Source organism: Protopterus annectens, chromosome 1.part0 (genome assembly GCF_019279795.1).
Source record: "Protopterus annectens isolate FY-2018-M chromosome 1.part0, PAN1.0, whole genome shotgun sequence".
Lineage (NCBI taxonomy): Eukaryota > Metazoa > Chordata > Ceratodontiformes > Protopteridae > Protopterus > Protopterus annectens.
The window spans coordinates 125,804,743-125,828,110 of record NC_056725.1 but is presented as its reverse complement, the minus strand read 5'-3'; the positions used below and the strand labels follow the sequence as shown (position 1 = coordinate 125,828,110).

The following is a 23,368-nucleotide window of genomic DNA, read 5'->3' as shown; positions in this document are numbered from 1 at the left end:
GTTAAACTACAGGCTAATACACTCAAGTGTACTAGCTTTTGATAGCATTTAATCGAAAATCATAGCATTTATTGTGTTTTCTGCTTTTCTGTAAAAAACTTGAAAAAACAAAAAAAATATCCTTGCTTTCCATACTTTCCTAACTAGTGTTCCAGAGACCAGATTTTGCTGATCCCTGGGCTTTGTCTTGGTTCCTGTTTTCTCCATTTTCCTTGTTTGGTCAGGGGGCAGTTTCTTTACTCACTAGTGGGAGTAGGGAGTACTGAACTGCCTGTTTGTCCTCAGAGGAGTGGTTTAAGGCAGTAACTTGTAGTTTATTGGCCATTTTGGGTCATTTCCTGTCTTTTCCAGCCCCCTGCTATAAAGCACGTTTTGGTGGGCTTTTCCAGCTATTGAGAACTCAGCACAGCTCCTCGTGGTGGCCAGCAGTGTTCCTCTAGCAGCAGAGACCAGAAAAGACTACCTTTCCAGATTTTAAGTATTTTTCTTGGCTTTTTCGACTTTTTGTGCCTTTCGACTACTGTTTCTGCTTATTTTATCAAAGTTTGCACTGTTTTTCTGTGTTTATAAGTTAAAACTGTTTACTGCACTTGCTAGTTTAAGTTTTGCCTAAAAGTTAAACTACAGGCTAATACACTCAAGTGTACTAGCTTTTGATAGCATTTAATCGAAAAGCATAGCATTTATTGTGTTTTCTGCTTTTCTGTAAAAAAAACTTGAAAAAAACAAAAAATATCCTTGCTTTCCATACTTTCCTAACTAGTGTTCCAGAGACCAGATTTTGCTGATCCCTGGGCTTTGTCTTGGTTCCTGTTTTCTCCATTTTCCTTGTTTGGTCAAGGGGTAGTTTCTTTACTCACTAGTGGGAGTAGGGAGTACTGAACTGCCTGTTTGTCCTCAGAGGAGTGGTTTAAGGCAGTAACTTGTAGTTTATTGGCCATTTTGGGTCATTTCCTGTCTTTTCCAGCCCCCTACTATAAAGCACGCTTTTGGCTTTTCCAGCTATTGAGAACTCAGCACAGCTCCTCGTGGTGGCCAGCAGTGTTCCTCTAGCAGCAGAGACCAGAAAAGACTACCTTTCCAGATTTTAAGTATTTTTCTTGGCTTTTTCGACTTTTGTGCCTTTCGACTACTGTTTCTGCTTATTTTATCAAAGTTTGCACTGTTTTTCTGTGTTTATAAGTTAAAACTGTTTACTGCACTTGAGTTTAAGTTTTGCCTAAAAGTTAAACTACAGGCTAATACACTCAAGTGTACTAGCTTTTGATAGCATTTAATCGAAAATCATAGCATTTATTGTGTTTTCTGCTTTTCTGTAAAAAAAAACTTGAAAAAAACAAAAAAATATCCTTGCTTTCCATACTTTCCTAACTAGTGTTCCAGAGACCAGATTTTGCTGATCCCTGGGCTTTGTCTTGGTTCCTGTTTTCTCCATTTTCCTTGTTTGGTCAGGGGGCAGTTTCTTTACTCACTAGTGGGAGTAGGTAGTACTGAACTGCCTGTTTGTCCTCAGAGGAGTGGTTTAAGGCAGTAACTTGTAGTTTATTGGCCATTTTGGGTCATTTCCTGTCTTTTCCAGCCCCCTGCTATAAAGCACGTTTTAGCGCGCATTAGCACGATTTAGCGCGGAATTGCCACTGTTGCACACTAGGGCAGCGCCGGTTAAGCAGGTTTAAACTATTCGGGCTATCTAAAGTCCACTCTTCAAATTTTCCCTTGAAACTACCTTCCTCGACCTATACTACTCATCTAATCAGCGTATCCTATAACTAAAAAGATCATCTCTACTTGACTCTAAGTAGACTATTCTCTATCTGTTAAACCTAGCACTTGCTCCTACAGTACTTATTACCTTGATACGGCACTCTTATAGATAGCACCCCAAAAAGGCAACCCCCCATTTCTCGGTCACCCACATCCCCGGGAATCTTTTTTAAAGTTTTTTGTCTATCCTTCTAGCATGTCGAGGGATCAGTTGCTAGTGTCATCTCCTGCTCAGCTGGTGAACCTGGGAATGTTGAGGCAATGTTACAATTGCCTCATGTACACAGACAACCCTCTCCTCCTCCCACAAAACACAAATACATGCGAGAGATGCAACTATACGGCCAAACTGGAGGCTGAGCTCTCTCAACATAGGACTGGCAAGACCAGTCAGGAGGGAAGGTTACCACACACACTATAGACCCAGTCTCACATAGTACCATTACAACCTCAAATCATACACATAAACACACAAAGACATACTCGGAGGCTCTGATCAAAAATCTACCAAAACAGCAGAGGCCACCAAAGCAGACACCCAAAACCACCACCTCAGAACACAACACCTGCAACACATAGACCTCACAGTCAGAGTGTCAAACAGTCACAGCCCTTAAGGCCAAACACAATGCCAGACACACTAGTCATTGGTGACTCCATAGTCAGACACACTGATGTCCCGCTCACCAGACTGAGTAAGGAGAAGGTCACAGTAAGCTGTCTGTCGGGTGCTAGAATCCGCCACATAACGCAAGCACTCAGGTCTCTCAACAGCAGGTACAAATATGACTCAGTCATTGTCCACGCTGGTGTAAACGACCTGAGACGTACCTCCTTGGACTACATGAAAAGAGACATTGAGGAGCTCTCTGATTATGTAGCCCAGGCAGGTATGACCCTGACCTTGAGCAGTATCCTACCTTCACCAGAAGTCTAAATCTCAAAATGCACGCACTCGAGGCCCTTCTCAGTATGGAGAACATCGATGTCTGTGCTGTGACAGAAACCTGGTTCAAGGCTCCTGAGAGCACCCCAGCGCTATCAGGTTTTACCTCATATCATGCGTTCCGGCCCCAAAATCAGGAAAATACCAAGAAAGGAGGGGGGGTATCCATATTCATCAAGGACACCCACACCTCAAGACTGGTGGCAACGCATGATGCATCGGAGACCATCCAGGTGCAATTAACCGTAGGCAAGACTGCTCTGCAAATAGTAGCATGTTACAGGCCACCCTCACAAACTCAGGAACCTCACATGGCCTTCCTGAAAACACTAGAGGGATAAATGTATCACCAAACACCATCATACTAGGTGACTTCAATTACCCAAATATAGACTGGGAACACTACTCAAGCCCAAACACCCTAGCCCAAAAGTTCCTGGAATTCATAAACTCAAATGCCATGGAACAACTAGTCACCATTCCCACAAGAGGAGATAACATACTGATCTCATCATCACGAACATGGGAGCACAATGTTCAACACCGAAGTATACCCCTCACTGGTGAGATCAGATCACAACTAATCTCGCTGGAGGTCCTCATCCCCCCCCCACCTGAAATAAAAAGACCACAGTAAAGAACTTCCCAAAAACCGACTTCACACTTCTAAAGACTAGTGTGGTCTCCTTTAAGGCCCCGAGCGGAAAACAGTACTCAAGCCGCTGAATCACTTACAAATGCCTTCTACCAGCACCTGCAGGACTGCATGGATAAGGCAATCCCAAGCAAAACAAAGACTCTTTGTACCAAAGGCAAGCGTCCAGTCTGGTGGACCCCAGCCATAAACAAACTCTACAACAAAAGGAGGAAGCTACTACAAGATAGAGCAAAATCCTTAAAAGGTAAGACACCCTTGATCACTATAAGTAAAAAACTAAGAGCTCTCATAAAATCATCCAAAGCAAATTTCGAGAGAAAAATAGCTAAAGACTCAAAAGACAATCATAAGGCCTTCTTTAGCTATGTTAGAAACCTAGGAGGAAACTCCCAGATATGCTCAGAACTAGTTCAAAATGATGTGAAGATTACTGATCCTACAGACATTGCCAACATACTGGCTGACAGGTTCAGTGCAAACTTCTCACCCCGGCGGCCCCAAAAGGAGAGATATCTATACCAAATGATTGCAGCCCGCCAAACATCTCCAGCGCCCAAGTGAGAACTGCTCTCTCCAAAGCAAAAAACACAGCATCCATGGGACCTGATGGTGTCCCCGGCTGTGTGCTCCACGAACTCAATGAGGAATTAAACCCACAGCTAGGACAGCTGTTTAATCAAAGTCTTACCTCTGGATACGCACTCCAGGAGTGGCGCACTGCAACTGTGGTCCCACTTCACAAAGGCGGTGCCTCCACCGACCCTGGTAATTACCGCCCATTAGCTTGACAAGCCTTATCTGCAAAGCCATGGAGAGGATCATAATGGACCTCATAAATAAAGACATTGGGAATTTGCAGACTTTGGATCCAACCCAGTTTGGCTTTGTCAAAGGCAGATCATGCCTTTTAAACTTGGTTGACTTTTTCGAAACAGTCACCAAAGCCATTGATGAGGGAAAGGCAGTCCATACAGCCTACCTCGATCTGGCTAAGGCCTTCGATACAATACCCCACTCGGGTATCATTGAAAACTTCATCAGCTTAAATGTTAACCCATACATCACAAGATGGGTTGCAAACTGGCTGAGTGACAGAACCCACAGGGTCAGAGTTGCTGGCGCCATGTCAGACTCAAAGCCTGTCACAAGTGGTGTCCCACAGGGCTCAGTCCTGGGCCCACTCTTGTTTGGCATCTACTTTTCTGAAGTACAAGCAAACACAGGAGGGTTATGGCTGACAAAGTTTGCAGATGACTGCAAACTGGGCGCCATAGTAGAAAACACATCTGACACAGATATCCTTCAGAAGGGTCTCACAGAAACGGATAACTGGTGCCAGAGCCACGGCCTAAAGTTAAATGCCAAAAAATGCATAGTCATACCCTTCGGGAAAAACAAGGTTACCCCTAGCTACCAAATAGGAGGCAATCCACTGAGCACAGAAGAAGTTATCAGGGACCTGGGGACCCAGGTTGATAGTAGTCTGTCATTCGACACCCATGTAGCTAAAGTAGTTAGGAAGACCTTCTACATTGCCCACCTTATCATGAAGGGATTCTCATCTAGATCAAGGGAGGTTATAGTCTCCCTTTACTCATCACTCATCAGACCAATGATTGAGTACAATGCCCCATTTGGAATGTATCTGACCCGACACTTGCAGCAGCTGGAGAGGCCACAAAAGTTCCTCACCAAAAGGATAAAGGGTCTCAAAAATCTATCCTATGCTGCCCGACTGAAAGAACTCCAGCTCTATTCAGTCGCTACGCTTGCTCAGAGGTGACCTTTGCCTAACATACAAGGCCATGTCAAACCCAGATTTGATGAATATGCTTCACCTCAAAAATCTAGATCCATCAGAGCCACAAGGGCGGAGACTTAAACCTCGACACGGCTATTAATAGGACGTGCTGGAGGGATAGATTCATCACCCAAAGACTCCCTATGCTGTGGAACAGAATCCCGGTACATGTGAGGCAGAGCACCTCGCTGGCCTTGTTCAAGAGAAATCTTGACCAATGGATGGGAGATCGCAGATATACCCCAGGGATTACCTCAGTGTCACTGCTCGACAGAGGCACAGCAAAATAATGGGTATAGTTCCCCATACTAAAGGGGTGGCGTAAGCCACAAAACGATGGGCTAGGCTTGTAAATGCCCTCGGGCAGATAGCCTAGTATGAACCTATGAACCTATGAACCTATGAACATATCATTTTAATTCATGTAAATATAACACTGAAGCTTAAGTGACCTCAGTAGTGCTGACTCCATCCCAAAGTTTGCTGTTTTGATTCCTGATTCTTTTTTCAGCAGCTGAACCTACATAATGTAGTTTATACTTTAAGTAAATCCTTTAGTGGACCAGAAGACCTCAGCTTTTTTCTCACTTCCCTGTGGATGAAATTTGGCCAAGACTATAATTAAAGGAGATTTGATGAAAGTCACCCTCCAGTCTGACACAGATTCACATTAGCACACCAAACTAGAAAAGATAAGAAAAATAAAGCTGTCATCAGAAAATAACAACTTCAATCAAGAACATACACACACTCACAAAAAGAGAAGTTTTGCAGGGGATGGGGTAACTGCATAGACCACCATACCTCTCCTTCTCTATATATATGAACTTTAAGAGTGTGTATTTTTAGGATAAGGGGAAATGTTTCCCCCCAGTTTTGAAGTCTGAATGAAATCAAGTCTCACTGTGTGATAAAAAAGGTATTTGACTAAAAACATAATTTAATTCCATAGTGAGAAACATAGACTCAATATAATCTATGTGCTGTATATGTCACACCAGGTCTACTTCAGAGTATCGAAAATCCACTTACTTGAAACACAAATCATCGAGACTGTAACAGCAAAATGGCACTTGATCAACTTGTCACATCATTGACAGGTTACCAAGGAAAAGAAGGCAGTTGGCCAACAGCCATAAATGTGTTCCTTTGTCCACTATGGTGCAATCTCGGAGTTGGGTATATTTAGTTAGGGGGGGGGTGTGTGGAGGACACAACCCCCCCCACATTGAGGGGTGGGGTGCAAAGCCCCCCACTTGTGTAGGTTTGTAGTGCTTTGCTGTAATTTCTTTTTATTTTCGGCTGACTGACTTCTTTCCCTGGGTAACCTGTCAGTGATGAGTGGAGTTGATAAAGTGCCGTTTTGCTGTTGTCGTCTTGATGATCAGTATTTCGAGTAAGTGAGTTTTCCATACTTTGATGTAAACCTGTCACACTATATTTATATAGTTCTAAAGGCTTCCTTTAACTTGAACGAGTAACTGATCATCTCCAAAAGCTAACAAAATAATATATTTTTTCTTATATATTCATTCTCTGATTTTTGTAACATAGTTCAGTTAACAGTCTGTGAGTTAAGTTAAGTAATGAAAGACTGAGAACAGTGTCATGAGACACTATACTATAAGCAAAATGCTTCTTGCATTACAAAGTAATACATTCCAGCAGCTGATAGAGAAATCAGAGTATGCAAAATAAAAAGCTCCCCACACTCCATGCTTTTATATATATATATATATATATATATGTGTATATATATATATATATATATATATATATATATATATATATATATATATATATATATGTATACCACCCCTGAGATTGCTCAATCCCTTGGGAAAGGACACATTTCTACCTGGGGATTGTCAAGCTCTCACATCTGTTAACCATGCATTTGAGATTACCAAAGCTCGTTGACCAAGCAGATGTTGACTTTTGAATGTCTTGCTGTATTTATAATATGCATGTACACACACACATGCATACATTAGCCAATCATTAATCAAGCTGAAGCACACGCATCACTTCATACAAGGGATGAACTATTAGAGTATCAGTCCACTCAATCTGATAACTCAGTCTAGGTTTTTGTTCACCTTTAGGGCTGACACTTTTAAAATTAAATCTGACGTTTATTAACTGATGGTTGATTTTTTGGTGCAGATGTCCCATCTGTGTGTAAGTTCTTATAGATGAAAGGGAAAAATCTGGAGCAAATTCTATCCTCATTTAAATTTCCCTTTCAGAAAGTAGATACTAATGATAGGATGGTAAATTGTTGCTATTCATGTGGTCATTGATAATTTTGTCAATATATATATTAAACAAACATTTTACATCTACCAATACTACCAAGATGTATAAGATCCATTATTTTATCAGTCGTTCTTCTGAATGAGTCATTTATTTGGCCATTTTGGCTCATTTTACATTGGGTAAATATAATGCCCTCGGTAACAACTGTTGTCAGTCCATCTTAGTAACATTAGATGTCGTAAACAGTGGAGTGCTTTATATAAAAATGTATTAAAACATGATTTTGCTAGATTTTTGTGTTTGGATACTGATAAAGTGGAACTAAATGTATTCATTATGATGCATAGAAAAAACTCTAGATAAAACAAAAGAACAACACTGGTCTATTAGCCCGGGTGGTTTATAAGGCCCAGGTCATAATGATGTGCTATAGTTACATGTTTTTAATTTATTTTGTTCTGCTGCTTTGATATTACCTCAATGATGCTCTATAATATTATATTAAAATGTATTTTAGTGTCTACATTTTATGTGTTAATGAGGGCTTGGTATTATGATTATAGATTTTTTCATACTTATTTCTTAACATTTGGATTTTGCACTTCTCATGAAGGGTGCAGTATGTATAATATGTATCAGTTTAACAGTGTTCTGCATTTTATATTAATTGATTTACAAATCATCAAAGGATTATTTATTCAACATAGTTTTATATTAGTACATTTAAATTTGGCAAATGATCCTCATTTGGTCACATGATTTCTATACTGTAAATCTAGGATTGCACATTCAGTAGTCGATTATCACTGATGGGGCCACATATCATATCCAAAATGTTTAATACAGGCACATAGAACTTCCTGGCCCTTGACCCAAACCAACTTGGCTTTGTCAAGTGGAAGGCCTATGTCCTACAAATTGTAATCTTCAGAAAAGTTATTGCAGATGTGGACTATAATCACTCTTCCAACAGTGCCTGTCATGACCTTGCCAGTGCCTTTAATGTATCCTCCTTGAAGGTACTATTGATAATGTCACTAAATTTAATGTAAACCTGTATCTTTTCCATCAGATAGCTGTTTTTGATTTGTTGATAAGACCAATGTAATAAAAATCGTAGGAGTAAAATTTTACCAAAAGTGTCCAATAGATCTCAGAATTTAATTCTTCTTCTTCTCCACAACTACTTCTCTGATATCCAATCCAGTGTTAAAGGCTTGTGTTATATAAGTTCACTGATGACAGCAAACTAGGTGCAATTATATGCTCACGTTCAAAGGCACAATTATTTCAACAAAGGACTGACTATGCCAACTCTTGGTATACTAATAATGATCTTAAGCCAAATCTTAAAAAATGTAATGTGGTTCTGTTTGGTATAACACGTTTTTCTACCCTTCTATTATATAAATAGCACACCACCTCCAAACTGATAATATCACCAGGGACTTGGATGCATGTGTTGACAACTCACTGTCATTTGATCACCATGTCTCCAAAACAGTTTAGAGATCCCTCTTTTAGCCCAAATGATTTTGAAAGTCATCTCCTGTAGAGCTAAACAAGTTGTATTTCTCCTGTACTCATACTTCAGAAGGCCCATTGGTCACGACAGTTGCCATTTTGACATGTACGTTTTTAAGTATATTATGTAACTTGAAAGGTCTCAAAGATTCTTAATTAAAAAGATCACTGTTGTCAAGTCTTAGTTACCCAAATAGAATGCTAGCCCACCCCTTGGACCCCGTTTTCTACTGAATCCTTGTTGTCCTGCTTTTTAAGCCATGAAATCCCTGCCCTATTTGACCTTCCAAACCTCCACAGAACCAATAGATTCACAAACACCTATATTGGGGATCTCAGTCTTTATTAATAATAAATAAGACTCACAGGCATACCTCTTAATTTCTTTGCTCAAGAATTCTACACAAAGTCAAAAATAATGAGTGGCAAAGACCAAAAATGTTACTCAAATGCATTTAAAAATGTAATAGAACAGCAGGTTTGTATTATATGCATTCTCTGAACAATAAATAATATGAAATTCTAATGTCTGACATAATTTCATGACTGCAATCCTCAGTAATTTACCAAAAAATATATATGAGGAACAGGGACAAACCTGAGACAGTTGAGATTGTATAATGTATTGGTGAGATAAGTGCCTAACCCAATTAATTTTACATCAATGGTATATCCTATAATATATGAAAAAAGCTTGTTCTGGCCTTTTTCAAAGGTGATCTTCACAGCTGGATGAACAGTTATAATTTCATCCTCATTGTTATCCTGCTATTCTAGATTAAGGGTGCAAATAGTATTGAATTTCATAGCATTTCAAGGGCTTTATCTGTCGAGACTCAAGGGTTCTTATAACTACTCACCTAGTATCAACCTATGAAAAAATCATGAGTTCCAGCTGCTATTCCTGATATTCCAAAGTAGAGTTTGCTATGATTTTGCATTCTTCTGAATCTTTGCAAAAATAAGTAAGCTGTCATTGGTTAATATGGAACTTTTATGGCCCAGGAAAAAGGACATGTATACCCACAAAGTCTTTCCAGACTGCAGTGACAATTACAGATCTAAGCAGCAATTTTAAGATCATACCACAGAGACTGGTTATCTTATGTCAAGGTTTATGCTGTTTTCAAACTGTAACAGTCAGCATATAGACATTTTCCGCTACCTTCACTAATATATGCTGCCTCAATTTACACCACCCTCAGCAATATCTGCTAACCACATTTAACAATGCTATAACAAGAAAGCTAAATTTGCTACTAAAACAATTTCAATAGCCCACTATTTCAACACTATTTCTTTTTCATCCAGTTAGCAAATGTTAATAGTATAATCTACAAACCAAAAAAAAAAATGTACTGCACAACAAGCCTTAGTGGAAAATTACATCTGCATAATCACTCCACTCCAACCACAAGTCTTTATTAATCATAAGTATAAGCCATAACTCTGCTGATGTGTTTAAATTATGTCTCCAATATCAGGAATTGCATCGCTGAAGTAATGCATCGCTGCCAAACAACAAACCAACCTATCCATAATCAAAACTTGCTAAAACAACACTTTAAAAATACTTGGCTTGATCTTAACATCTCCCAAGCCTAGATTACCTTGTCCCTTACACATCTACATTGTTCCTATATACTTCCAACAAAGCAAATTCTCACTGTGAATCTCCTACTGTCCTCTACTCTTTGGCTCTTACCTGCACTTCTACTGTCTCTACTTACCACCTTCCCTCCAGCAAAATTCCAAGTCCTACTCATTACCTTATGTACCTACCTCAACTTCACTGCATCCTCCTTTACCTCTGTGTCAGTTAACAAATGCACACAATACTCACATACTCCTCACCTATTCTCTGCTTTCTACTATTAGCTCATATATCTCTCCTTTCATATTTCTCCTACCCATAAATGTAAAATTGTAAATTACATTTTAAACTTCACTGTGTATTCCAGCTTGTTGTGTACTAATATGTTTGTTTGTTTGTGTCTTTCGGCTTTTCCCGGCTAGGTGTCGCCACAGCGGAACTCCGGTCCACTAATGATTGGCAGTAGATTTTTACGTACTGGCTTGCCGGGCCTAACGCACAACCTTCAATGACTCTATATTTTACTGTTTGTAGATTTTAGTATAGCTGCCTTTCAGTTATTATTATGTCCATATTGTAACTTTAAGCTTTACATTTTGGTATAAAACTGCCTATTTTGTAAGAGGAGCTTTTCTCCTGTACTGAAACGGGGCTACCCTAGCCCATTCTGAGTATCACAGTCAAAAAAGGAATAAGTAAATAAATAAATAGTGAGGTATTATGCTGACTTTTTAAGTTCGTATTATCTTTGCTCTTAATCCTTCAATAGTGCACACTATTCAAAGGAGCACCCTCTAAAGAAGACGTGCAGGGAACTGCAACTCATATTTTCTTGCATTTTCATTTGTTTTACTGTAAACTTTCTAAACATAAAATACCAGTAATTTCACAGGCAGAATAATTCATTCAAAGTTATTCATTCAGAAATGATGAATTATACACATCTAGAGTGAAGGGTTGAAGCAGTATAACTTTTAGCCTGTTTCTTCTACACATGCTTAGACATTAATTCTAGGTAAACTGAAGTTGTGACATTTATTACTGCACACTTAATTGCTACGCCATTTTCCATATTCTGCAGTGTGGGTGTGTTTGAATTTTTAACACAGATATTACTTTCTACCTGAGGGTGCATCTTGTCCTAGTGAAAGCCCGGTAAATATCCCTGTCTTTATTTAACCAAATGACCTTCTTCTTATTATTATACAGCTTCCAACACTTTGACAGTGAGTATATACCATTTCCAGTATTTCTTTAATTATGTTGGTTTAGTAAGTAAAGAACTGAAAGTTTTTCAAGTACTGCATTAAAAAGAGTAGACAAGTTTTGTAGGAAAAAATGGTAGGTTGATATATAACATATAATTCCAAACAATCTTGTAGTTTAGCATTGCTTCTCTTTAACATCCCACACTTTTAGTATATTTGAAGTCTAAAACCCTAACCATATCTATGCTGTTGTCATCATACAAATATTTCATGAATCGTACTTAGCAGGGACATTTTTGTACTACGTTTTAACACAGACATTTTGTTTATATTAATTGCGTCCTGAAATGGTTTGCGGTTTAGCTGGTCTTTTATTAGTGCTGGCATATGTTAAATATTAATCAACCATCATGCATAAAACATGTTTCTGGCTGAAAACTGTAATTGAGAGTTCTAATTATTTTTTTAATCACACATTAAGGTGTGCTGGAATCGAGGTGCGTGATTTTGGACCCAGCTGGAGGAGTGGTATTGCATTTCTTTCAGTAATCCATGCTATTCGCCCAGATTTAATAGATTTGGAGAAAGCAAAGGGGAGATCCAACAGGGAGAATCTGGAAGAGGCATTTGCCATTGCTGAAACTCAGCTGGGAATTCCAAGGCTTCTTGATCCTGAAGGTATCCAGTGTTATCTTAATTAGCTTTATTTTTAGAGCATAAAAGTAACGAATATGCAATACTTGTAGATGTCTATTTCAGTAGTACTGCTGTATGTATGTTTATTAATGTTTGTGTTTGTGTGTGTGTGTGTGTGTGTGTGTGTGTGTGTGTGTGTGTGTGTGTGTGTGTGTGTGTGTGTCTGGAATCGTGTTGTGGTGCCACATATACTTCGCAAGTTTAGAAAGCAGACTACAAGTATGCAGGACTTACATTGCTACTCTCTGAGGTTTGCAGTTGCCGTTAGTTTGAAAGTATTGTTTGCACTTTTTTACCGTTCAGAAGAGCAGGGCATGTAGAATGATCAAACTGAGAGGTAAAAAAAAAAAAACGAAGATAATTCTGAAAAGAGGAAAAAAATGACTGAATGATTCAACTTGAATATTAACCCTGATAAAGGGTTTGCATTTGGTGTGTTTGTTAATCTGAGTTTGGTTAGTCAGTAAACTGTCTTAGCCAACTGCCTTACCTTTTCTACTGAAACAAGTGAAATGACTGTGCTTATCCTCAGTGTATCAATTAGCTTTTCGTCACCTCATTAATACTCTGTGCTTGTTCACTCCCAATTACAGCAAACAGCATTTCATACCATTATGATCTGCTGTACATCAGTATCAACCTTTGCATGTTGTGTCCATCAGATGCATCATTGCATTTAAATGATCGTTTTAAATTGTACATTTCTCCTAGCATAATCCTTAACAATTAAACCTCTTTTATTAGCTCATATTTGTGGCTTCCCTACTGCTCATGGAGCACATGCTGGATGAGTGCAGCTCAAAATACAAGAATGTCTTATCACTGATTTCCTTAGCAAATCACCACCAATGTAGTTATTAAATTCGGTACTTACGTATTATCGCAGCCACATTTTTAACCTCCTATAATTAGTAATGTTTTCACGAAACGACTGCATAATTATATACAATTATAAGTAATATATATTACTGTATAAGTACAAACGAGTGGGTAAACTTCCACTTAGTACTATTTTACATTGCTTTGAAAAGAGGAATCAGAATAAGAAGCACAAGCAGGAGGTTGTCAACCACCTGCAAATGGACAACAATTGTCATCAAGCGCATTATTTAAAACATGCAGCCTACAACCATTCTGTGTACCACTCTGCCCAGAAAAGCAGGGGAACTGAGATCCTTGAAGTGTTTATCTTGGCTGTACTACTTTTAAAACAAGCTTCCTGAATCAACCCTTGAGAAAGACTTCTGATTATGGAGGCTTCAATTACATATTGGTTGCATCCATTAAGTCCAAGAAATGCTACTTTTCTTCGGACAGTCTGGTGTCTGTATTCAGTACGTATGACATGACCCTATTTTGCTTGAAAGTCAAGCTCCTTCATAGATGTTTTCTTGCACTTAGTGAACGTCAAATTGCCGAGCAGAAAGGACTCCAGAATTGTCGCTAATATAGCAACACTCACTTGCTCAGATCCTGTCTGCAAGTAAACAATGAAAGTAAGCGTTTTCAGCCCCAGAAAGAGAGGCACAACTTACTTATTTCTCAGAAATTAAACATTTTGAACAGTATTCTGCTGCGGATTTCAGGCCTACTGCATGTAAAAGTCAGCAAAAGTTTTACACGACCGAAAATGTTTTTAATTATACAGGGTTAGAAATGTGGTTGCGATAATACGTAAGTACCATAAATTCTTTTAAGAGATTTCTTCCTCCATTTATTTGTGACCATGGTGTTTCCACAATTACAAGAAAATTGTCGATGGTGTTGTGCACACCTCTCAACCACTCTGCATTTGATGAAGTGCTCCAATTCGTAATTTAAAACCGCATCTGCTCCATAGTTCCATTTTATCCCAGACAGATCTGATTTCAAGCTTCATAGCCAATGAAAGACTGGCTTCCTGAAGCATATCATGGTGAAAGGAATTATTAGACACGCTGTGCTCTAGAAGTATATTCAAAAGTTATGGCACAGTTCACAGCATCTGATTGTTGTAATAGTGCTTCTGCAAAATAAGCATAGTGAGTGCTGGTTTTCCACTACTTGATGAAACAGAAAAATAAATATAAAAGGCATTAAGAAAAACAGTGTTCATACCATTTCTCAACTCTGCAATGCCAAAAACAAGAAAGGGAGCTTCTTCATTTTACAGAAGTATTGTGTAAGTCAACACTCTCAGCTGTACCTGATTTTGCAGAACATAAGCTGCTGCTTTTGTTTCACACTTTTGTTGAATCTCTCTTCTTTATTTATTTGGAGTGTTTTGGTAAACCACTGAGGATTCCTCAGTCAGTGATACTGTAACATTTCATTCTTCTTATTCGTAGGAAGGTGTATATTGATGCAACACCTGTTGGTTTATTACTTTTTAAAGTGAATTAGAGTGATATATAAAAACAGGTTTGTTTTTTTGTGGACTTCTGTCACCTATATGTCACCTATCATATTTGGCATTGTCTGGAATTCTTCACTCATGTAGTTAAGAGGGATATTGATCTGTTCTTCATTAAATGTGTGGTTTTCTGAAAAATGTTATTGAAGGAAGTCATTAAATAATGACAGATACATGCATTTCAGGCTTCATATGCTTCAAAAATATTTGCTATTGCACAGCTTGTTATTCTAGTAAATGTTTAAGTATGTAAGAACAATAGTTAAAATCCTGTCCTTAATTTGGATCTTTGTCTCTGATTCTTGATATAAGTTGAGACGGAGGTTGCAATGAATTGCACTTTGTGGAACTGACAGCAGCAAGCTGAAAAAATATTTCTAGGCTATCACCCATTATTTATGTATTTACACATTCATTTGGTCTCAAGCAGACATCTAATCTGTACACACGTAAACAAGTAGTTGTAAATGATGATTTGTGTGTGTGTATGTATGTGTGTGTGTGTGTGTTTGTGTGTGTGTGTGCGTGTGTGTGTGTGTGTGTGTGTGTGTGTGTGTGTGTGCGCGTGCGTGTGTGTGTGTGTGTGTGTGTGTGTGTGTGTGTGTGTGTGTGTGTGTGTGTGTGTGTGTGTGTGTGTGTGTGTGTGTGTGTGTGTGTGTGTAATTATACACTGCAAAGCCTCTATAATGTTATGATGTGCATTAAGGAAAGAGGGCTGTGGGAAAATGCAGTATATTGTATGCAGAAACTGGGAGAATTAGTATGAGATATTTTTGTTGGGTGGCAAAACAGTTTTGCTTTAAAAAAATTTAGACTGTGGGTGACATTGTAAAAAAATACTTAGGAGCTCAGCTTCAGTTATAGGCTGAGATGTATTCTGTGATTTTATTTATCTGCAACATGCGTATGTGAACTTTATACAATCATGCTATGGACAAATAAAAATTTCAAAGTTTTTAGTAATTCCATTAACTAAATAATAATTATGTCTGACAGGTATAGCAAGGCAAGACAACAGGCATGTCTGTGATTTTATAGTGCAATAAGGATACATGTTTTTAGTACAGCTATGCAGGTGTGCATACATTAATACCACAAGGGATTCAGTTTTATAAGTTCTAGCTGGCAGAGGGGTGTATATATATATATATATATATATATATATATATATATATATATATATATATATATATATTGGCAGAGGGGTGTATATATATATATATATATATATATATATATATATATATATATATATATATATATATTTGTACCCCTCTCCCTTAGGGTTGCAAATTTACATATACACATATTTCGAGTACTCCAATTTTGGACCCTCTGCTATGAATTTTGATAGCCCCCAGCTAGGATTTTGAAAGCTGTGAAACTGAGTGATACATGGTGTGAGTTTGCTATAATATCAGGGTTGTAGAATTTCCTCTTTCCCAGTATTCTGCAATCTCAAAGTTGGTATATTTAATGAGTGTGGGGTGTAGGGTATGCAAGACATTGTTTTTTAATAGCATGCTCCAAGATTACATCTTAGAACATGAGCTGTGTGTTCTCAACTTTCTTTTTGTTATTATTTTTGGCCAACATTTGTCATTTTGATGTTTTACACATTCAGTTTTTCTAAGTGTATATAAAACTTGGGTGTATAACACTTTTGCTGGTATAGTGGAGCTTGTCCCCACACATGATTGCTTACATTCTGGTTGATTTTCCAATCACTTGTGTCTGGTAAGGTGATGCCTCACCAAGTTTTAACTCAACAAGTCGTAGTAGAAATAGTGTCTTTGTTTACCTGCTTACAACATGGAATATTTATCAATATATCCTTACAGGACACATATTATGAAACAACTAGGGTTGGTATTTGAATTCTAGAACATTCCACAAAATTGGTACTTAATCCTTTTGTCTGATGTGGTCATATGATATATCATCCAGTACCTAGTCTTTTTCTGAGTGTGTCTGACATTTTAACACTTTAAACCAAAATAACTGAACTGCAGCGTTCTGGGTGATGACTAAATCCCCACAATCTTTGCACTTGTAATGTGAACAACGTGGGTTGTATACAAGAGCAGCACAATCTGAGATGTAGTTCTGAGCAAGATTGAAGGTGTGAAGGTGACAGGAGCTATGGCACTGCTATGAAATAATGACTGTGCAATGTTGTAGGCCAAGAAAAGAAGCAGAAATGACAAGACACAGGTTTTGGACTTTGGATATAAACTACAACCAGCTAAGAGGGAGATAGTGACAGGAGAACTAAGGCAATGGCAGCATCCAGTGGCAGCTGGTGTGATGTGGATACGGGTTAGAGATGGCATTATGGGTCAGTAGGGAAAGGGATGAAAGAGATGTGCAAGTGCAGAAGGCAAAGCCTCTGTGAGTAATTCAAATGGTTAGCCAGGCAGTAAGGGAAAAGGAGAAGGTGTGTAAGGATGGAAAGGTGTGGGGAGACATTGTAAGGCAACAATTTATTAATGCTAAGAAGAGAACAATAAGATAAATTAGAAAAGCCAAACCCAAAGAGGAAAAGAACTGGCAGTAAAAGTAATTTGTGGGGATAAAATTTTTTTTTTCCTTTTTTAGTTATAAAGCAGAGAGGAAAAAGGTGTAGGATTAATGTGTAAAGTGGTTAAATATAACTTCTGTCCTTCTTTGCTTATGAAGGAACAGTAGAGCAAAATGCAAGACTGGCAAGGAAAGAGATGGGGAAAGGAGATAAGGTTTAGACAAGCAGATCCAAGGAATGAAAAGACAGGGGAATGAGTGATTGTCAGTTAGAAGTATGCAAGGACCTGGGAAGGAGAGGTTGCCATCGGAAATCCTCGAACATCTTTAGAGCCATTGGTAGAAACCTGAACAAATACATTTAGTAATTCACTGAACAGTGGATGTCTACCAAAGGACTTGGAATGCTAGACTAGTCTGTCTGTATATAGGAGGAAACAGCCCAGGTAAATATAGACTTGTAAGCCTTTTCTTTGTGACCAGAAAGGTAATGGAAGACATTGCAAATGAAAGGCTGTTACTACTTTTGGGTCACAGCGGGTTCCAATACACAAACCAGTTTGGGTATGTAGCCAAATGGCCTTTTCAGACTAATCAGTTCCTGTTGTATAACTAGGTCACTGCAAAAACAGGTAAAGGCATATTGATGCACATACCCTATATAGATTCAAACAAGATATTTGATATTTGGCATACTCCTGTTCAAAAACCTCCAAGCAAACTCAAAGGATTAAGTACAAAAAAATTAATTGTGAAGGTATTGAAAGGCTGTCTGAGGGGAAAACACAAAAGTAGTTATTGAGATATCCCCTTTGAGGTTGTGGATGTCCTGTGAGTATGCTGCAGAAGTCACTACTGGATCCTGTGCTTTTCCATATCTTTATTTCAGACATGACTGTGATCATCAGACACAGTAATAACATGCTTGCAAGTAAACACCAGGATAGGGGCAATGGGGGAGGTTGGAGGGAAGAACCTGGAAGGCAGTCTGGAGAAACTGTCAAGATAGGCTGAAATGTGGCATCTAATTACAGTGCATTCGTGTATAGTGTGCCATTCCCATCTAGTAGACTGTAAATAAAGTGCTGGTTAGAGATGGAGCTTAACCAACCTGCTCTACTAAGCTGTCTGGTATGAAGTAATTAACCTATAGCCAGAGCAAACTTGGTACATGCATAGATGCATCTTAAGAGGGATAGACACAAGTGTCATCTTCCAAGCTCTTGTTACACCACACAGAAGGAATGCCAGCCAAGATGTGAACTGGTGAACCATGCACTGTGATGCATAAGTGCTATCATCTGTACCACTGTGTCTGTTTTAATGTGTGGTATGTTAAATTTAAATATTTTGAAAGGTGAATTGGCCTTGTGGTACAGAAACAGTGAGTCCATTCATGTCAAAAGCAATTAAGAGATGGTTTGCATCCCAGGTCATGGAAAGCAAACAGGTAAGAAAATGTATTTATTTCCGCAAGTAAAAGAACAGAAAATGCATACACATAGATGAAAATTGACATCATATTACAATATACAGTAAATACATAGACTAACACAAATATTGATACACATATACCATGTAGAATAATGCACATGTACCATCATTAAAGCAAGATAGAGAAAGATAAATGGAATGCAGAGCTGAATGCTGGCCTAACTTTTGTAGTGTGTGTGTGTGTGTGTGTGTGTGTGTGTGTGTGTGTGTGCGCAAGGCAAGTGCGTGCAAGGCAAGGCAGGTGTGTGTGGCTACTGCAGGTGTGCGCGTGCGTGCGCGCATGTGTGTGTGTGTGTGTGTGTGTGTGTGTGTGTGTGTGTGTGTGTGTGTGTGTTTTGGGGGAGGGTCTTATCCACAGCTGTTTTGATCCCAAGGAAACTTGGGAGTACTGTCACCATGAAAGTCAAATGCCTTACACTCTTCTGTATCAAAAGACTTTTAATAATAATGTTTTATTAAGCTCTGGCAGCTGTCCTGCATTTAACTTTATCTCACTTGATATTCAGTTTTGTCTAGTAAACTTGTTTTGTCTAGTAAACTTGTACAGTCTCCACCCCTCAATCCTACTTCACAAGTCTCAATCACAAAAAATAAAAACAAAACAAAAAAAAAATACTTTCTAGTGATATTCTCGGATTGGACATGCCATAGACACACAAACACTTCAGTACCTGAATGCTCTCACAATGATATCTCATGTCAGATGCCAGTGTCATGTAAGGGCAAAAGAAAGACAGCAGGACAGAATTAAAAATGGCCAAACCCTACAGTGTGACAACTCCAGAATGCATCTTGTCAGTCTCCTTTGAGAGAATGAATAAGTTGTGAGTCCTTTGAAGATTCCTCATTAACTTGAAGTCACTTTCTTGGGGCAAAAATAAGTAATTAAATATTGAAATTTTGCCTCTGTCATTTATGCTGATTTCATGTGAAGTATTAAGAAGTTTGTATTAGTTTGTCAACTTACTTATGTGCCGATGGTGTGATTCACAAGTAATTTGATGGTCAAACAAGACCCCTTTTTGACTGGCTCAGCCTCATTCTTTTCACTGAGGAGAAAGGGTTTATGCACCTTTTGGCACTTTCTCATCATCTGCTGCACCCTGCCCCTTCACTAGACAGGTACACTTTATCATGTCATTTCATACTGAGTTAGGTGTGTGGTGCTATGAAGACATGGCAGAATGTAAAATGTTGATAAGATTCTTAAGTTACTCTGATATGCACCATTGCAGTGCTGTTTACAAAAATGATTGAGTGTAGATCTGAGAATACCACATCTGTGTAAGTTGGCAGGAAATGTGAGGTGAGGTAGAGGCTACCTTAGATAATGAACATTTTTTCTTTAGTTGTACAGGGTTCACGTAGTAGAAGATCTGTTTATCTTTTTCTAAGAGTCAGGTAGTGAAGTGGGATATTCTATATAAGTATGCATTGTTTTTTTACAGGGTCAGAATATGGGAAGGTGGGTATCCTATTCAGTATTTAAGTCTCTCTGTATAAAAGGGTAAAAAGGAAAGAGAACATAATGCAGCAAGCTCTTCTGTGTTTATTTTATAAAGGGTGCAGAGGGCAGGCTTGGAGAATGAAAACTGCTGACTGCACATAGGGGATTGAACCTAATCACAAGCAGTATGTATCTATGCTGCTTAGGGGGAGGAGTAGAGGGTATATTTATACCACTCATGCAGTTCTGCATGCCTCCTATTTGGGGCTATCTCAGTGTGAGGTCCAGCCAGAAGAGACATTCAGAACAAACAGCTGAGTCAGTCTTCAGCTCTGACAGCATGTAGTCATTATGGCAAATGTACCCAAAATTTCCATATAGCCTTTTGGTAAAAACAACAACAGAGCAAAACGGAATACACAATAGACAGGAAATAAAATTCACCAAAACTCTTTAACAGAGATGTAGTACTTTCATCTCACATTACAGACTTTCTTTTTTAGCATGACTGTCAAATCTATGTGTCCTGCTTAAGTACTACAAAACATTTCAAATTCGAAGTTTGCCATTACACTTCTCAGTCTCAACAGACTTTCTATTGTAATGATGTCATTAAGCTCTGGTGGCTGTCCTGCATTTAACTTTATCTGCACTTCATATTCAATTTTGTCTAATAAACTTGTAAAGTCACCATCCGTCGATCCTAACTCACTAGTCCCAGTCTGAAAAAACAAACATTTATTAAAATCTCAGCATACTTATGAATCTTTAAACAGTATGTTGCTTGCATTCCTGTATGAATTTCAAACAAATGTTGCTATACATGTTGAAACGGTTTCCTAGTTTTTTGACAAAACAGACATTTTCTCAGTTCAAACAGATAGCCAGGTACAGCACACTGAAATTCTTAGAACTGTATTTTTATCTTGCACCAACTAACCATTCATGGCAGCACAGTTATTAGTAGACCCTCATGTTTACAACTCCTGTACTTGCATGCACCACAGTTAAAGGCAAATGCCATCTTAATCCCATCTGTACTTTTATTCTGGGTATCTATCTTTAAAAAATGTTTTGAATTAACATTCTTATTCAGAAACCTAGATTGCTCCCCTGTTACTTAAATCTGATTTCCTGCAAAATTTTACCATTTTAAGAAATAAATGTAGGTAATATTGGTAGCCATCATACTGCATTTATTGCCAACAGCACTGACAAAATCTTTAGTGCAGCCTTGACTAAGCTATGTATATTTTGCTCATATATATATATATATGTTTGTACTAAGCTAACTGCCTTTGTGAGCCATTTTAAGCCTGCCAGTTATCCCTTGTGAGAATCAAGCCCTGCACCTTATGTTTGTAAGGCAAACACCTTAACCATTAGGCCACCCTTCCATGTTGAAACATCATCAACTTTTTGCCCTCATTTTGTTTTTTCCCAAAAAACTAGGCAATATTAATAATTTCCCCTTACTTTCTTAACTTCTGTTAATAAATACATCATTCAATAGGCCAATCACTCTTAAAAATAATATAAAGTTATTTCTGTTAAATGTAGATCGCCTAACCACCTATTTTTGATGACATTTATATTCATATGTCTAGAATGGCAACTGTCCATATTCAAATAAAAATTCCTAAATTATACCTTTCCCTTAAAAAACAATGTCATTCTTGATCGCTAGGTAACCAATCTCTCCCTGAGTACATTACACTAGAAATATAGGAATGAGGTGGTCTGATCCAAATCACTAATACAATTCTCTAGGAAACGCTGTCCCCATCTGAAATAGAAAATAAATTGCTCATCTCTGGGTTATTAATATTTAAAATATAAGAGCTAAAAATATCATGGCAGTGTATGGCTAGGCTTGTAAAAATGCTCATAGATCAATAGCCTAGTTGGTACTTATGAACCTATAAACCTGTAAAGTTCACAAAAAATTGATTTAAAAAGCCTCTCACTTTCATCAAAAAATAAATCTCCTACTCTATCAAAACACTGTTTGCAGATGAAGGTGCTACAATAACATCCCCAATCATGTCTGAGTTTTGATAATATAGTTTGTCACTAAAAATGAAAAAAAAATTAATAACCACTTCAGTTAAGATGCAAATCATGTCAATCTTACCCAGTATATAGTCTGTTTTGCTTGTAAAAATCTCTTATTATAAACTTCTCTGATGAGAAATAACTGAGTAGAAAGGTGCTGTGTACTCAAATGGCATCAGCATACCAATCCTAGTTAATTAAAATATGCCTTAATTTTTCAGAAAAGGGGCAGGAGTCCCTAACACAAAATATACCTATCTGCATAAGTGGGTTCACTAGTTTGTCAATGTGAAGTTTTTGATCCGTATTCACTTAATTAATTCTTAAAGGAGGATTAAAAAAATTCCTGTATAACTTTTGAGTACTAAAATACAACTAACTTGGATGTTTTACAGCCAAGAAACTGTAGATGTCCAGATTAATTCTGTTTTCATGTAACAGTTTTAATAACACCTGGTCACCTTACTGGAATGGAACATTTACTTCTTTGTTAATAACTTCATGGGTTTCATTGTCATTCAGATGTTTGAAATCCTTGTGTTTGTTGGCAAAGTGTGGCATAATCATTAAAGTGCCCCATTGTCTGCCCACAATTATCTAAGGCTGTTACTCTGTAACTTTCTAAAAACTGAGGCTTCATTAGCAGATATGTTGTAACTTGTATATGTCTTTATGTCCCTTTTTTGTTTTCATACACTTTCAAAGTATATAGTAATACTGTACTAAAAGAACTCTTGTGTGTTTTTGCAAATCATTCCAAATAACATAATTTAAGCCTACGTGTGTACAGTTTTAAATTTGTTATAGTTCTTACCAGATTTACACACTTAGAAGATACAAATGAAGGACCATTTTGAAGTACTTCCTTAACAACAAAACGTAGGTGAACATTTAAAATATTCACTCGTTCTGTAGCCATGGTCTCCTTCTTCCACGTCTGCCTCTTCCTTTGTTGAAAGCATAGCGATTGCCTCACTGATTCTATGGTCTGAAAGACTGCTATTGCACAT

The 23,368-nt window shown here is 38.0% G+C and overlaps 1 protein-coding gene across 1 annotated transcript in view; it reads left to right on the top strand.

Annotated features, from left to right (window-relative positions):
- Positions 1 to 23,368, top strand: part of LOC122793396 (nesprin-1-like) — an 876,647-nt gene that overhangs the window by 198,134 nt on the left and 655,145 nt on the right. The window contains exon 7 of the mRNA XM_044061803.1: positions 12,236 to 12,432. Coding sequence (XP_043917738.1) covers positions 12,236 to 12,432 — 197 coding nt within the window. The remainder of the gene's footprint in view (positions 1 to 12,235; positions 12,433 to 23,368) is intronic.